The sequence below is a fragment of the Silene latifolia genome, chromosome 1 (assembly GCF_048544455.1).
Source record: "Silene latifolia isolate original U9 population chromosome 1, ASM4854445v1, whole genome shotgun sequence".
NCBI classification, from domain to species: Eukaryota; Viridiplantae; Streptophyta; class Magnoliopsida; order Caryophyllales; family Caryophyllaceae; genus Silene; species Silene latifolia.
In genome coordinates, this window is record NC_133526.1 from 9,405,385 (window position 1) to 9,422,492 (window position 17,108).

Sequence of the window (17,108 nt, forward strand, 5' to 3'; positions counted from 1 at the left end):
TGTTTATATAGGTCCAACTATGTTCATCATATTGATTTGAACAGTTATCCTGAACATGAAATATGTAACTTGGACAATAACGAAATAATTGATGCGAACTCTTTTGAGCCATTTCTAGGGCAATGCTTTCTTAGTGAGCAAGAGGCTTACAAATTTTATGAGAATTTCGCTCAGAAGAATGGGTTTTCAATTCGAAGAGGCCGTTTTGCTAATAAAAATGGGAAAATGATTCGACGGGATTTTTTATGTCATAGAGAAGGTTTCCCAGAGGAAAAAATCGTAGAACCTTTCAAAGAGCAACGAAATAGGTCATCCTCAAGATGTGGTTGTAAGGCTGTCATGAGAGTGTACTTAAAAAAAAACTAATGACATTTTTCCTGAGGAATGGCATGTCACCCAATTTAATTCAGTTCATAATCATGAATTGTTGTCACCTGTGCAAGTGCGATTTCTTCCTTCTTACCGTACCATATCTATGGAAGATGAGCAACAACTTTTGTTATACAAAGATGCGGGTCTTTCAGTCAAGCAAATAATGAGAGTGATGGAGCTTCAAAAAAATGTGAAACATGGGGATCTTCCTTTTCTTAAAAAAGATGTCCATAATTTTTTTAGTAGGATTCAAAGAGAAAATTTGGACAACGATGCAATGGATCTTCTTGAGCATTGTAAGATAGCAAAGAGTCAAAATCCTAGTTTTCAATTCGATTTCACGGTTGATTCTCAAAATAGGCTTCAAAACATATTTTGGTCGCCTGCCCATTGTTTTGATATGTACCAAGAGTTTGGAGATTGTACCGGATTTGACACTACTTATAGAGTGAACGCATTTGACATGCCTTTTGACATTTTTATTGGAATCGATAATCATGGAAGAACTATACTTTTCGGTTGTGCTCTTCTTCGAAATGAAAGTGTAGCTACTTTCCGCTGGTTGATGAAGGTACGTAAAAAAATATACTCTCTTTTTTCCCTCCTCAAATTTATGTTGTTTGTCACTAACATATTTTGTTTAATTGCTAGACTTTTGTTTCATTAATGAAGAGACATCCAAAGACAATCATAACCGATCAAGATCAATGGATGACAGAAGCTATCTTGATAGAAATGCCATATACAAAACATGCCTTTTGTATATGGCATATTACATCAAAATTTTCTGGTTGGTTTACTGCACTTCTTAGAAACCAATATTCGAGTTGGTGTGCCGAATTTGATAGACTTTATAGGTTGGATTCTATTGATGATTTTGAACGAGAATGGCCTCTTGTAGTGTCAAAATTTAATTTGCAGGAGAATAAGCATGTATGTGGCTTATACGAGATCAAACAAAGTTGGGTCCCGGCATATCTTCGTGAGAATTTTTTTGGTGGTATGACAACTACCGGAAGATGTGAGAGCATTAATAGTTTGTGAAGCGCTTTACATCATCACGCTCCTGTTTAACCCGGCTTATCAAACAGGTTACTCTTAAAATCTTAATCTATTAGTTTTACCGAATGTACTGTTATGTAGCTGCGTACATATATCATTATTGGTTAGTGTAGTCAATGCTCATATTAATTGCACTGTGTACGTATATCATTATTTGCTCAGTGTGTATTTTGCTTTCCCTTATTTACATTGTAAATCCATTACAAATCCTCATAGTTGTACTTTGCATTTTGTTAGAGCATAATTCATATTGCATTTACGTGCACACAGGTCCATCGATTTATTTATACTATTTATATTGTGAATTTGTAGATTGATCTAGCGATCGAAGATATTGAGCAAAGTCATCTACATCATACAATGTTAGATACATATAGGGGATCTGCATTGCATACATTATCTCCTATAGAGGAGCAGATATACAAATTGTTCACGGCATTTGCTTTCAAAAAGTTTCAAGACGAGTTTGCAAGAGCTACACAATATACGGTATGCGATAAAGATAATTTTGTTTTTACTGTGCAACACTACAAGGAATTAAGTTCTCAAAAACACAATGTGACATGGATCGAAGACAATATCACTTGCACTTGCAAACTCTTTGAATTTTGGGGTATTATATGTCGGCATGTCTTATCTGTCTTCCTACACAAAGATTGTTTTGAAATTCCAATGAGCTATTTACCTTTACGTTGGCATCGTGATGAATTTCATGTCCAAGTTGTTCTTTCAACGACTAATCAAAGTGAGGCAAATTGTGAAGATATGGCATGCGATATTGGCAATGACACTATTATTGCGAATCCTCCTGTTTCAAGAACAAAAGGTCGTCCTAAATTTAAACGACAAATTGGTGGGAAGGAAGCTGCATTGAAGCAAATAAGAAGCTGTTCTTATTGCAAAAAATCCGGCCATAATATCACAACTTGTCCGGATAAGGAAAATGTTCATGTTAACACTATGTCGACGACTAGTAATGTTCGGAAAAGGAGAAAGGATACCCAAGATATTGAGGAGTTAAATCCCATTTTTAATGTAAAATGTTAGAACATCTTTCTTTTATGGTACTGTAGACGATTAACATTGCCATCTAAGTTGAACAATTTATTTGAGAATATTTTTGGTATTTAAGTACGTTATTTTAGAATCTTAATTACCTATCTAAGGAAGTATAGTATATTAAAAGGGGAAGGTGTATAATAAAATGTGGGAAAGTGAATGGTACAGTAAAAAAAAAAATCTAAACGTGAAGTTGAGAGAAATTAGGGAGGAGAGAGAAAAAAAAAGTGGTTAATTAATGATAATTAGTTTTACTAGGAAAAGATTCTTAAGATAGTTAAAAGTGGTTGTTATCCTATGCCTTAATAACTATTATCCTATGCCTTGTGGGCATAGGATAGAAAATCCGTTAAAGTAAAATCCTAATTCTAAACACATTGTCTAGAGCAAGGGTTAGTTTCCACTTGGTTGGATAAATTTGAGAGAAGTTTCAAAGACAAGGATCGATCTTTTAAGGGATGAGATCAGATTGTTTTAGATCATGTGTGTGAATAGAGAAGAAAAATAGGGGTCTGCGTGAAGGCTTTTGTTTCAAATGAGAATATGGGGGCAAGACTATTGTTATAGGGGGGTGTCATAAGCGGTGACCATGTAGTATTGCGTTGGAATTTGGTTCATATTCAAAGGTACGTCTATAGTTTAACCGGGAGATATAACATTTAACTACTTGTAAATGTTTTTACGTAACTACCATTTGACCCAACAATGATTAAATTATGGTTGTTATCCTAAAGAAGGAGATTTGTTGCATCATTGAGTTAATTATGCAAAGTAGATATTATTGTTTTCCTTGACCAATTGAAAAACAAACAAGTATTAATGAATAAAATCTAAAAACTCTCAATCCCAAGTATCATATATAGACACTTCATATTGGTTTTATTTTCCTAAAAAAATCAACATTGTCGAGAGCAAGGGTTAGTTTCAATTGGATGGTGGATTTTTCTAGAAGTAGGGGTTTAGTTTGATTGGATAAATATGAGATACGTTTCGGAGACAATGATTGATCTTTCAAGGGATGAGATTGTTTTAGATCATGTGTGTAATTAGGGAAGAAAAATCAGGGTCTGCGTGAAATATTTTGTTTCAAATGAGAAGACGGGGGCCAAGACTATTGCTATTGAGATGGGGGTCATAAGCAGCCCTAGTCATGTAGTATTGCGTCGGAATTTGGTTCACATTCAAACGTACTTCTATAGTTTGACCGGGAGATATAACATTCTAACTACCTCTAAATATTTTTACGTAATTACAATTTGATCAAGCAATGATTAAATTATGGCGTTATTCGAAAGAAGGAGATTTCTTGCATTATTAAGTTGGTTATGCAGAGTAGATATTATTGTTTTCCTTGACCAATTGAAAAACAAACAGGTACTCCGTATTAATGAAATTTTTTTAAAAACTATCAGTCCAAGTATCATATATATAAACTTTATATTGGTTTTATTTTCCTAAAAAAAATATTTTATTAATCAAACACTCTTTTACTAGTATAGATCCCGCGCAATGCATGCGCGGTATAAATAAAGTTTTTATTTTTAGGGGTATTATTTATACATTTAAAATATATAGGTACCTTATTAATATTTATTTTTTCACTCCATTGTAGTTTGATATGAAACAAAAAAAATTGCAATGGAAAACTAATCAAAGAGAATTGTAAAATTATGAAATGTGTATTTTTATGAAAATATTTTTATTTTACCATAAAACTAAGAATCATTTTATAAATTTTCTCCAACTATTTTAATGATTTTTTTTCCTCACGAAACTAATAGTAAGAATGTGTTAAATTCTCTAAAGTTATAATTATTGCATTAACGAAAATTACCAAATTATATTTTATTGTTTAACACCAATTTTATTTTACTTTATTTTATTGAACGAAATTATAATTTTGAATTTAAGAAAAAGATTATAGTTAATTATAAGATTATATTTTAATGAAGATAATAGTTTAATGAAAGAAAGTTTTACTTGTTTCCTTAGTTAGATAAATGCATTTTGGAGGGAAAACTAAGACAATTTTTATTCTCTTAGTAGTAGGGGGAATTCTTATGTCAATATTATGTTAACAGGAATTATTTGTTGGTCATGCGGCATACATAAAATCTTAAGACATGAACAATGTACTATATGTCTATATTCCAGTTTATTGTTAAATTTATCACATATTATTTTAGTATCCGTACAACGCACGGGCAAGAAAACTAGTATGAATTAATATAGGGGTACCATTCTCGACGTAATATCCTTTATGGGTTTGTACAACTTTGCAAAGAGAGGTTGATTTCCGGAATTTTGATGTTTCTTGAAACACAAAAGAACATGGCTTTTTTGAGAGAGTAATTCTTTGCTTGAAAATTAGTGTTCAGCCATATTTTTCTTCAATAATATTTTGAGATAGTAGGCGTTTTCCTTCGGTCTTATTTTAATGTGATAAAGTTTCTTGTGGCAGGTATTTCCAATGTTTTATTGTTCGTGTTACGAACAATCAGAACGTATAATAGTCAAGCATGTTCAACGGCGATTCACATGCTTGAAGAATGAAGACCCTCAAAATTGTTGGATTCATGGGAAGCTACGTTGATGTTGGGCTAGCCAAGTATGTCATTGCGAATGCTATGGAACTCGATGAAGTTATCGTATATGTTGGGCAAACGGTCAAAGCAGAAGAGAAGGACGGCCTTTATGTACGAGTCCAAGAACTCGTCGGATTTTCCCCTAATTCACCTTCACTACCCAAGCTCACCTTCAAGGAACCCATGGAAAATTCAATATTTTGAGGCCCTGTATTAGTTTGTCTCACATCACAAAATCCGTCACAAATGAGAATTTGTGTTCTAATAATTAGTTTTGTTGGTAAAAAGTCTCAAGTTAGTTGGGACTTGTGTGCTATTTTATTCCATCAATCGTCAACATTTTTGCACGAGTCTAAACAAGTTTGTAGAAATAAACACAAAAACTACGAGGATCAATAAATTTTGCAGTTTACGTCAATTTGTGTTCATTAGGCATTAACTGAGTCCATTTTTGAAATAATGGTCAAAAATAAAATATTTATCGTTTTGGGTCGGTTTTGAAAATATTTGTCAAAATGGTGTCCACGTAGGTTCGGGATTTCTAGACCTGAAACACGCCACTACTAATGGCGTGTTTTGTGAAGGAAACACGCCATTAGTAGTGGCGTGTCTTTACAACAATTTTTTTCCTCAACTGACTGAACTTAAAAAAAAAAATAAAAAAATAAAAAAATAACATAAGACACGCCATAGGGGGTGGCGTGTTTTCCCTCCGAAACCCGCCATTCCCAATGGCGTGTTTGTTTTAGTCCATTTTTTAATGAATTTTCTTTCCCTACTCATTATAAACACGCCATTGGTAGTGGCGTGTTTTAGGTCCAGAAATCCCGAGCCTACGTGGACACCATTTTGACAAATATTTTCAAAACCGACCCAAAACGACAAATATTTTATTTTTGACCATTATTTCAAAAATGGATTCGCATTAACTGTCAAAACAATTTGCTCAAAAGAAAGACTGACAAGAAATATAGTTCGCATTGTCACTCTTATATAAATACATACTACTCCCTCCGTCCCAAACAATTAAAGCTGTCAACATAACCAGAGCACACAGCACAGGATCTCATGCTGGTTCATCTATAATCGTGTCGAGTACATACATAATGTTAAACTTGCTGAGAAAGGAGTACAAGAAGTCCTTGAGGTCCTACTAATATCTCATTTAAGAAACTAAGTAACCCGAACCAAACCACTGGAGTGACGTCGACTCCACCCAAAGGCGGGATTACTTTGCGAGTTGGAACCAGAATTGGCTCGGTGGGTGCATAGGCGAGAACATAGGGGAACTTTGTGACAGGAAGCTTTGGATACCAGGACATGACTATTCTTACGATGAAGAGGAAGGAAAGTGCAGAAAGAAAGGGTCCTATAAATGGAATTACAAGCTTTGCAGTTGCGGGATCCAAGTCTAATAATAGCATGTTTTGTCTCAACTCTTCGACAACATGTGATGCTTGTAGCGCACCAATAGGGTTGTTATTCATGACGACAGAGGGAAATTCAGTGAGTGGTTCAACTGTGAGTCCGTAGACACATCGTGGGCTGCATTGAGTCAGTTGTGGCCTGTAAACCGGGGTTTTTCTCCTACTAGGCAACCAGCATCTTTTCTGCAATTAAACAAGTCGAATATCAATAAATGCAAGTTCATTACTCATTTAAGTTTCGTAGTATAATCTTGAGAATTGCTACAATCATTCTTCATTTATCATTTTCAGCAAGCGAAATTCGCTGCAGAGTTTTTCATAAATTCTAATACCCAATAGAGCAAGTAAAATAATCCCTGCAGTCCAATTTCAGTGACCAACAACTTAAGAAACAATTATAAACAAGTCGTCCGTATCAAATGCTGAAATCGGGAGCATGGGAGTAAAATCAGTCACACAGTTGCATACTTGTATTTCAATTGAATAGAAAGGATCAAAGTTTCTGCTGTTTATATATTACAGAATGACATATAATGCAAATTGTGTAGAGAATGAACTGAAGTTAGGTTGTCAACTACAGTAATTATTTACAAATGACATACTGTATAATGCAAAATTGTGTAGAGAATTGCATCAGTTACTGTATAATGAAAATAAAAATAAACGAGGATGAGATTACTGACCAAGAAAAAGGGGCAGGGCCTGCAAAGGGTTGCCATGGCGCGCTGCAATTACAACAAACCAACTTTATCAATTCTAATGTCGCGGGTACGAGTCGAACCCCTCAAGTAAGAGAGCTTTACCAAAATCGTAATACATAAAATCTAAATGTAATGAGAGACGGTCTCTCATGAGACTTACTTAAGAAAGAAAGTGAAGATTGAAGCATAATATAGTGTACTTATTACATTAGTTATTGATTCATGAAATGTAAAGAGAGAGTGGAAATAGAACCTGAGGAAGAGAGACCCAGCTGAAATGAGGAACAGATTTTAAAAAAAAAAAAAAATGGGTTGAAGATGATGAGGAACAGACGGGTAGAAATAGTTGAGAAAATGAATGCCCAAGATGCATCCACGGATACAATTCCCAAAACAAAGGTGATGGAATTTAGACACTATTTGGAATCGCGAAATTGATTTAAAGGGTTTTCTCGTTTGTATCTTTGTATCTTCTCGTTTTTTCAAGTCTCCCTAACTTATAACCTTCTACCTTTTGTTTGTACCTAACTTATAACCTTCTACTTTGTTATCCGTTGCCAAAAATAACCTTACTAATTAACTCCGTCTAAGAAAGTCTTGATTTTCACTTTAAGTTGTAATGCTACCCACCTATTGTAGATGGGTAATTAGCTCAGTCAAAATGTGTTAGTTGACATTTTATACTCACAACTCAACCCTTCTGCTTCATGATTGAGCAAAGTGTAGAGTGAATTTGCAACTTCCAACCATACATGGTGGTTCGATGGAAATCTCGACAGTGTTGCTCCAAGTGTTGGTGGATACAATCTGACGTCTCAGGCTAAAACGCGACATGTACATACAATCTCAGGTATTCAATGTAAAGTTAGGACTAGTCTTGCAAAACAATTACGCGACATGTACATACCACCTGATGAAGCCCAGAAACTACCTATTTTAACCAAGATTAATTGATCTAAAAAAAAGAGGATATAAATTAATTAAAACTCGCATTAAATAATTTATTGACGGGGAAGCGACACTTCCTTCCCCCCTCTCCCTCCGCCACTCACATGATACGAGCAAGAAAGGACAAGACGGCAATTCTAACAGCTATCACACTACACGGTTCAAGAGAATGAAGACCTTCAAAGTGTTGATGCGCAGAAGCCGGTGTTTACTTGGCCTTCTTGACTTGGTAAGACGTCTGAGACATAGCATCATCCTTAATGAAGCTCCACCAAGTGTAGGTAAGAGGGATGGTGGCAGCATGCCAAAGAGCATGTGCATCAACCAAGCCTTGATATGGAGGGAAATCGTATATTTCCAAAAGCATGGCAAGTCCACCAGCTACGACAACAAACCATAGCTTCAACCGTGAAGGATGGCGAGTGGTCCCGGCCCATATTGCCCATATCAGAAGCTGAGCAACTGCCATCACTACGCATACTTGCATGTTCCATCCTGTTCATTTCAGTGAAGGTTAGACAACGTAAACAAAAACACCAAAAGTGATATCATTTATAATTTATACTTTATAGGCTCGAAGTCATTTTAATGTCCAAGTCTTCCTTTCTATTTCTAAGAGAGGTAAATACACATTAATCATTATTCTGTGGTTTATGATTATGATGGAATACAGCAAAATGACTCACTAAAGTTGTTGCACTTTAATTGTAAAGTAGCAGCTTTAGAAGCGGAGTCTTCCTTGGCTGAGCTTTGGCTCACAAAAGTCTGGAGTCGAGCTAATTCCATATGAACCAAGACATAGCTTATCTCAAGTCTACAGCCACTGAGTCCAGGCTAAACTAGCATGCATTTTTATTCTATTTATTTACTATGAACCTCCTTTACCCTGTTATACTAAGCCCCACATGTTAGTAAAGTGACTTGAATTGGACAAATTCAACAACTTGCTAGCTAATATATTCAACATACCTACAGTCCACTCCAGCTCAATCTTAATTCACAACAATTGCAATGAGTTCATCTGTAATTTCAATAAATTTTATTTTGCTAGGGAGAAAGGGTCAAGAATGATGTCACTTAACCCGTGCTCCATGCAATTTCTTATCCTGGGAGCTTGAACTAATAGAAGTATCTCCACTTGCCTAGTTCTGAACGAGTTAACGTGACACATCGCCTCAAGCAACTCAACTCTTTCACAAGGGCCTTCAGTGACGCATCAGGAAGGAACTAAGTTACATTATCTCCATATGTATTTGGAGAAATAAATGGCCAAAATTGACATCTGATGTGTGTCATGTGTCAAATAGGGACAATACAGTTGGGAGTGGAGGTAAAACTAAGTTAAGCCCAAACTCAACTCTTAAGCTTGTAGAGAAAAGTTTCACCTAGTTGATTAACTAACTAACTTCAATGTATAGATAACAGACTGCACCTTTCCACTTCAAATTAGCTTCTTGCACACTCAAAGAGTAAAAAATTCTAAATTTCAAGTGTTGTTTTCACTATCAGGGATGCAGTATGATGCCATGAAATCATCAATGAAGAAGAGATTCTGTTTCTTACCATAATCCATTTTATAGAAGTTCAGATACAATATGTGGGTAACTGTGAAAGATAGGAAAGGAGAAGCCACCATGACTCTAGCTGCCTCATCTCTAACGCGAAAACTTCTCATTATTGAAATAATGAGTGAACACCCAAGTACCGCTACAGCTGATGAATAGTCAAGCTTTTCTGTTAAATCCAGATCTCTGCACTTCAATAAAAAGGAATTAAACTCTTATAAAAGATCCAAAAGAAATTTTTGGGTGATTTTAATCATTATGTATGACAGTTATATAAGAAAGAGCAATTAGACAGATTATATAAATGTAGATATGAATGTTACATAATCAGCTGACAAGAACTACAACTACAGCTTGAGAAGAACACCAAATATTCAGGGATCGAGAACTCGAGCACTTAATCAGCAAGTTGGATCAGGTTACGTCATGAACTACTGAATTTGCGATCCTTATTATTACCCAAATATGACGTTCTACAACTTCTAATGACAGTTCAAAGTTACTTACTATTAATGTCTAATCGAGTTTTGCATAATTTAGAACAAGCAATGAAATACTAATGTAACCATTCATCTGCAAGATATCCTCATTTCCTCATATCCATAACAAATAATAAAGCTTGTTCAAGCACTTCCCTAGCTTTCACAAGCACCCGTGTCTCCTCTATTAGCAATCTAGCTATTCCCGTGTTCTAATGGTTGTTCAATATTGCAATATGATAGGAAAACCTATTTTATGCAGCAATATTTATTGACATGAGTACGTGACCAAATATGCATAATCCAATTAATGGAGTACACATTTATCTTGTAGTTATATCTCCCCATTGGCCCAACTTTGATCAACTAGTAACGAGAAAATTCACAACTCCCACCTTTTCTATTCAAATTTTTTCGAAACTCTCACGTTATGTAATTTCTTTTTCAAAACTCCCACCTTTTTTGACAATTTCTTCCAAAACTTCCATTAAAAGCCCCTTTTTTTTTGCCAAAATAAAAGACAATTTTTTCGAAATCATGATTAATCTTTCCCTTCAACCAAATGTTACTTTTAGACAAAATAAACATATTCAACGAAGATATCCCCTAAAGACAGACACTTAATGGGTTTTTGGTGTGAGTTTTGGAGGAAATCATTAGAGGTGGGAGTTTAAAAGAAAATTTTGAAAAGGTTGAATTTTGAAAAAGTGGTATACAAAAGGTGGGAGTTGTGAATTTTTCTACTATTATTGGCAGGAAGGATAGGTAAATGGCATAACTACTTTGATCTTTGTCTATCATCGGGAAGAAAAATTGGGAAATGGCACAACTACGAAGAGACTGTCCAAATGACCCAAATTGCGTTGAAAACTACATCGAATGACCAGTACTTCACAATAGAAAGAAGCGATATATAGAACATTCAAAAAAAATACATATAACACATATTCTAGCGAATCGCAAATCCGGTAACCTTCTCCTTTCTAAACGCCTAGCCCTTCAGGAAACTTTATTGACCATCTCTAACAAAAAACTTGCTCAAATACCAATTGAAGGTCATTTTTCTGAGAGAACTAATTGGTAATTTCAGTTCAGGCCTTCAGGGTCCTCATTCATTCTCAAGATGACATTAAATTTCAGCAAAAAGTTGACAACTTGGCTATAGTTAGTGAGAAATTGAGATTTTTAGGTACTTCTGTTTTTCAAATATTACGATTAAAAAGATTTATGCAGTGTAGTACTTTATCAGGCCTTTTGAAACTGGGTAAAATTCAGGTACTTGCACGAACAAAATTTCTTTAACCATTGCATAAATTTCAAATTTTCAAGCAGGCAAAAAATGGGGAAGATTTGAGCATAATAAATTTGTGAAGGTGTGTTTCTGTAAAAAAAAAACTGTTGGGTTATTCAGTGTTTTACAGAACATGTGTATTTTCGTAGAATACAGAAATATGTATGCATTTTTATTATTTTTGTTTAATAGATGATAAATTTAATTTAATATAATATAAATTACTTTGTAGTGCCACGCCATACTCTTCTGGTGTCATGTCGAACTTTTCTAATGATTTAACAGGCAAGCAGTGTTTAAATTGGCTTAAATTGAATATTAATCAAAATGTTTGGGCCTATGTTGCTCTCATTGAAAGTAAATAGGCCAGAAATATATGCCACTTTCGACGAAAGGAATCAACCGAACTCAACGTAAAAGTTGCTATACATCTAAACTATTCTAGAGTATCTAGATGGAAGCCTCTTCGGAACAAGGACCAGAAATAAAAGGAAAAAACTTCAATGAAGTAACCTACATATAGCTTGATAGAAATTCCAAGACCCCTAATTTCCCTACATTAGCGCGACTAAGTAAGGCCTGAGGCCTCCTTCCCGTCCCAGATTGGGCGTTATGGCAAAGAACAAGAAGAAAACTAAAGTTAAGGGGCTGACGTCCTCCCCTTATAGCATTAAGCGTAAAGGAGGTGAAGAGGTAGAAGAAATGCATGCAACCTCTAGAAAGAAGGAAAATCTCATCACTTAGATTACAACAATATAAACCTAGGTTCTGTACAGCGGCCTTTGAAGACCATAGCTTTATAGTTAGGCTACAGTTGTATCCAACTCAAGAGTATTCCACTTCAGTGTCTCTGCTATCAATCTTAAAACTCGGATCGTTCAGCCCCCTTTGCCCCAAATGAGAAAAAGTAGAAGATCCCAGTAGATAGGGTATTGTGAGGGTGGAATGCTGGATTACCAATTTTTAAACGACCACGAAAACAAGATATGCAGAGTTCATTCAGCACATTATATTAATCACTTTATATAATAGAAAATATGTTTTTGTTTTTGCTTGAATCTGCTTTGATTCAAGAAATGTATACAGAAAAATTTTAACCACTTTTCCACTCAATCTGTGTGCATGGGTTTGAGGGACTAAATAAATTTATAAAAAAAAAACTTGCTGGCTGCAGACAGCACTCCACAGCCACGAATTCAACAATAACAATACAAAATTGTCTACTCGTAAATCGTAATGTCCTAGTTTGCTTCAAAGAAAGCTTTATAGTATAGAAATTGGAAAAGGATCACCAACCAAAGAGATGCATCAGAAAGTTGAGGATTGATAAGGCAACAAAAAAAATAGAAAAAAAAATAATAAATAAAAAAATAAAACCTTACCGGCTGTGGAAAACAGCACTCCAAAGCCACGAATTCAAGGATACCAATGCATAGATATGCCACAAAATTGTGTACTCGTAATATGTCCCACTTTGCTTCAAAGGAAGCTTATAGTAAAGAAGCTTGGAAAAAGATAGCCAACCATAGAGATGCATCAGTAAGTTGAGGATTGATAAAGCCACCGAAACAGGCTCCTGAAAGCATAAACTTCATCAAATTGGTAACCAAGAAAAAATGAACAGAATAGTATTTGCGAACAGCAATTATATTGTAGCAAAGGTGAGAGGGAGTGTAACATTTCATAGATTTGTCAAGTATGACCAACCTGGAGCCCAATCACACGCTTGAAAGGCCACTTCCCATGATACTTTACAGGGTCATGACCATGTGCCTGTCTTTCAACTTCTATGTCTTCCATGCAATAGTAGCGGCAATCACTTAAACAATCCGACTGCTTCCATTTTACAAACAGAGGCATCTGCATGAACCATGGACTATCGCTCGAACCATTGCTTGAAGGAACCTTGCACTGGGGAAAGCATTTCTCTTCAATACAACCACTGCTAATGCACCGTGTCACACAAAACCTGCAGTAACCAACAGAAAACAATGTTCCAAAAACATGGAGATGAGATCCTTTGCAAGTTACCGCGAAAGAGAACAGTTGAAATAAATAAATAATTTTTTTAAGTGATCAAATAACAGACCTAATCACAAAGAATTTTAATTTTAACGAGCCGATATTCTGAAGATCTCCCCAAACTAGACCGTATTTGACCAACATCTAAATTCTATGGACGAGACTTAGACCATTACAATCTCTACTATACCGATATGCCTTCTATGACCCTAAAAAAAACCACAATATTGAACATAACATAACATTATAGTACGATATCGTGATTTGAGACAATTAAAATGATTGAATACCGTGGCACAACCATTTTTAGTGATATACAATGGTGGCACAAGCTGAGATTACAAAGAAAGCACGGGATAAAAAATCTAAAAAAAAAAAATCATTACTTATGTCAAAGTGAAACACAAATTGGAGAGCAAGCTACAGATTTCTTTCTAAGAATCCATATTCTTGGTAGAAACCAGTTAAGTCTCCGTTGATGCGCAATTTTTGAAGTACCTAAAATAATGTTCAAGTTGTGCAATAATCTCAATATCCCTAATTAAAGAAATTCAAATAGTTTTCCACGATACTGAGACTCAATTGCAAGTAACTACTGAACGGGTAAGCTGTTTGGAGTATCAGACGCGCTATTTTAGGACATTTTATCATGATTTTGCCAATAATGAAATAGCCAAGTGTCGTATGACTCATCGTTTTTGACACGTAACATGGCATGTATATGGGATAATGACACACTCTTACTTTCTTTGGATTTCCGTCAAAGAAACACAAGTAGCTTTAATTTCATAGATAGTCCACCCAGATTCTTATCAACTCCTATTATGCCATCTTGATCATGCATCTCAAGAAGCCCTCTTAGTGGTTGAAAAAGAGTTCCGAAAAAACTTTTATACATCTATGACCTTTTCTACATGATTGCTAAATAATAATAACAAATCTGGAATGCAATCTGAAGAGAACTCCCTCTATAATGAGATTGTCCGTGCCCCACATTGATAAAACAGAAGCGCGTTAATTATTTCATAAACCAAGGAATTTCCTCCCCTCACATTGTCAATCGGTCTAAAGACAAAAAACTCTTGGTACCTCTCAATTTTTCGACTTTCTCCATGGTACCCCTAAACTTTTTAAAACATACATGTTACCCCTAATTGTTGTCATTATCACTAAGTGTACCCCTATACTTTATTTTCCCTTAATTAAACTCGGTTTTAGGTGTTAATTGATGACTTGGACGCGTAACCAAGCTTGTCATTTATTATCCCATGACATAAGGACTCTATTAAGATCAATATCAGCTCGATCCTAATATTTATTGATATATATGGGCTAAATGAGCTAAAACTTTTTTACGGAAAATTTATTGATCCCTTGCCAATTTATCACGTCCAAAGATGGATATTGAGCATAATAGACTTCTTATGTCATGGGATGTAAATGACAAGCTTGGTTACGCGTCCAAGCCATCTATTAACGCCTAAAACTGAGTTTAATTGACGGAGAATAAAGTTTAGGGGTACACACGACAACAATTAGGGGGTACCGTGTATGTTTTAAAAAGGGTAGGGGTAACGTGTAGAAAGTTGAAAAATTGAGGGTATCGTGTAGAATATCCCAAAACTCTTTTAAGCTCATGTGAACTCTCCCTATTCCTTTACGCGAGCAAATCAGAATTCCAATGCAAGAAACAAATTTGATAAACCGAAACAAAAGCTCGCATTCTAACCTATATACTCCCTCCGTCTCAAAATCATTTGTTCAACTTTTATAATCTCCGTGTGGGGTGTTTCAATCAATGGTAAACAAATGATCATGACAGAGGAAGTAATAAAACAAATCGGAATAGTAGGAAGATTAAAAGGTAAGGTACCTGTAAAGAGGATTGGCATCACCAGCACTAGCGTGCGAAATCGGAGCAGAGGAAGAAAACATCAACAACAAAAACGAAATCCACCATAAACGCACCATCTAATTCAATTTTGGAATTAAATCATATGAGTATAGATTTGAAGATCTAATGTATAGAGTAACCAAAATCAAACAAACAAATAATCGTCAAAATTAGGGTTGAATTACCTCTTCTAACAGGATAGATTACTGAAGCCTGAAGGTGGTTGTTCGGTTCTCGGTGTTCGGTCGCCACGAGGAACGAATTCAGATGTGACCAAGGACTCGGGGTTTTCTTAATTTAATCGATTCTAATTTAATTACTCTATCCGTCTCAAAATTGGTTATACCTCAACATCATTGGTCGGTGCAATTAAAAAACAATATACTTTCAAATTAATTAATACTCTAATTAATACTCCCTCTGTTTTTCTATATATGACTTTCTCACATTTCGAGACACACACTTCTCTCTTCAATATCTCTCAAATTATATGCTTAAATATAGTGATATGTATACTCATATGAAAGAGTTTTTCATAAATAATTTAATGGTATAATTGTTATAATATTTTACCAAATATTTTTTTTTAAATATTAAATTCAAAGGCTCGCCTCGAAAAAGCAAAACGTCATATATTAAAAAGTGGAGGGATTACTAATAGGATTTTTTTGTCGAAAACTACCTTATATTTAGGGGTATTTGTAAAACTACTACCTTATATTATTATTTTTGTTTTAGACTAACTTTGTTTTCTCATTTTTTATCAAAAACTACCTATGCCGAAAGTATGGTGCGATTTGGTTGGTTTAATGACATTAACCTATCTTACTTGACTTTGTTAACAACAAATAACAATGATCAACTCTGTCCAAACAACAATTTAACTTCAGATAAACAAAATTTATGGATTTCACATTTCAGTAATAACTACAAACATCAGTGTAATTACGTCATGACTTCCCAAAATCGGGCCTAAGTAAGATTACAACATAAAAGAGTCATGTGAGATAGGTTAAAGCCGAAAACAGACCAAATATGTCTAGACTCCTACCGTAGGTAGTTATTGACCAAAAATACAGAAAACAAAGGTATTTGAAAACAAAAAATAATAATATAAGGTAGTATTTTTACAAATGCCCATAAATATAAGGTAGTTTTTGACAAAAAAACCCATACTAATACAATATAATATTTTTGTATGAATCTTGGGTTTTTTTTTGTCAAAAACTATTAACTACCTTATATTTAGGGGGGTATTTGTAAAAATACTACCTTATATTATTTTGTTTGTTTTCGACTATTTTGGGAAGTCATGATGTAATTACATACTCTTAACTTTAAGAAATGTTCGTAGTTATTATTGAAATGTGAAAACATAAATTATGCTTATTTGAAGTTAAATTGTGGTTTGAAAGCACTTGATTGTTGTTGTTTGGTGTTAAGAGAGTAATGTAAGATAGGTTAATGTCGTTAAATCGACCAAATTTCGCCACATTTTCAGCATAGGTAGTTTTTGACCAAAAAAAGAGAAAACATAGGTGGTCTAAAACAAGAAAAATAATATAAGGTAGTCTTTTTACAAATACCCCTAAATATAAGGTAGTTTTTGACAAAAAAAAAAACATGAATCTAACTAGAATTATTTTACAAAAAAATACGTATTATAATCAAATCATACGGTGAAATATATAGAATTCCGGGTC

At 34.6% G+C, this 17,108-nt stretch overlaps 2 protein-coding genes across 2 annotated transcripts; both read right to left on the reverse strand.

Moving 5' to 3' along the window:
- Positions 1 to 6,037: 6,037 nt before the first annotated feature.
- On the reverse strand, positions 6,038 to 7,605 carry LOC141597200 (protein COFACTOR ASSEMBLY OF COMPLEX C SUBUNIT B CCB3, chloroplastic). The gene is made up of 3 exons (XM_074417576.1): positions 7,460 to 7,605; positions 7,189 to 7,230; positions 6,038 to 6,688 (listed from the first exon to the last, which is right to left on the reverse strand). The coding sequence occupies exons 1-3, from the start codon at positions 7,577 to 7,579 to the stop codon at positions 6,188 to 6,190; spliced, it is 663 nt and encodes a 220-aa protein (XP_074273677.1). The 5' UTR covers positions 7,580 to 7,605; the 3' UTR covers positions 6,038 to 6,187.
- A 382-nt stretch (positions 7,606 to 7,987) lies between these two features.
- LOC141597211 (uncharacterized) lies at positions 7,988 to 15,772 on the reverse strand. The gene is made up of 6 exons (XM_074417586.1): positions 15,591 to 15,772; positions 15,385 to 15,482; positions 13,197 to 13,458; positions 12,872 to 13,065; positions 9,718 to 9,905; positions 7,988 to 8,649 (listed from the first exon to the last, which is right to left on the reverse strand). The coding sequence occupies exons 2-6, from the start codon at positions 15,480 to 15,482 to the stop codon at positions 8,363 to 8,365; spliced, it is 1,029 nt and encodes a 342-aa protein (XP_074273687.1). The 5' UTR covers positions 15,591 to 15,772; the 3' UTR covers positions 7,988 to 8,362.
- Positions 15,773 to 17,108: the final 1,336 nt, after the last annotated feature.

What these genes read in the sequence shown, in the direction of transcription:
- LOC141597200 (XM_074417576.1), bottom strand. Translation starts at nt 7,579, where the DNA reads ATGCATCTTGGGCATTCATTTTCTCAACTATTTCTACCCGTCTGTTCC. An exon ending in GCTGGGTCTCTCTTCCTCAG is followed by an intron (nt 7,231 to 7,459) that starts GTTCTATTTCCA and finishes TTGTAATTGCAG; the next exon opens with CGCGCCATGGCAACCCTTTG. An exon ending in GGCCCTGCCCCTTTTTCTTG is followed by an intron (nt 6,689 to 7,188) that starts GTCAGTAATCTC and finishes GTTTAATTGCAG; the next exon opens with AAAAGATGCTGGTTGCCTAG.
- LOC141597211 (XM_074417586.1), bottom strand. Translation starts at nt 15,482, where the DNA reads ATGGTGCGTTTATGGTGGATTTCGTTTTTGTTGTTGATGTTTTCTTCC. An exon ending in GATGCCAATCCTCTTTACAG is followed by an intron (nt 13,459 to 15,384) that starts GTACCTTACCTT and finishes TGGTTACTGCAG; the next exon opens with GTTTTGTGTGACACGGTGCA. An exon ending in AGCGTGTGATTGGGCTCCAG is followed by an intron (nt 13,066 to 13,196) that starts GTTGGTCATACT and finishes TTATGCTTTCAG; the next exon opens with GAGCCTGTTTCGGTGGCTTT.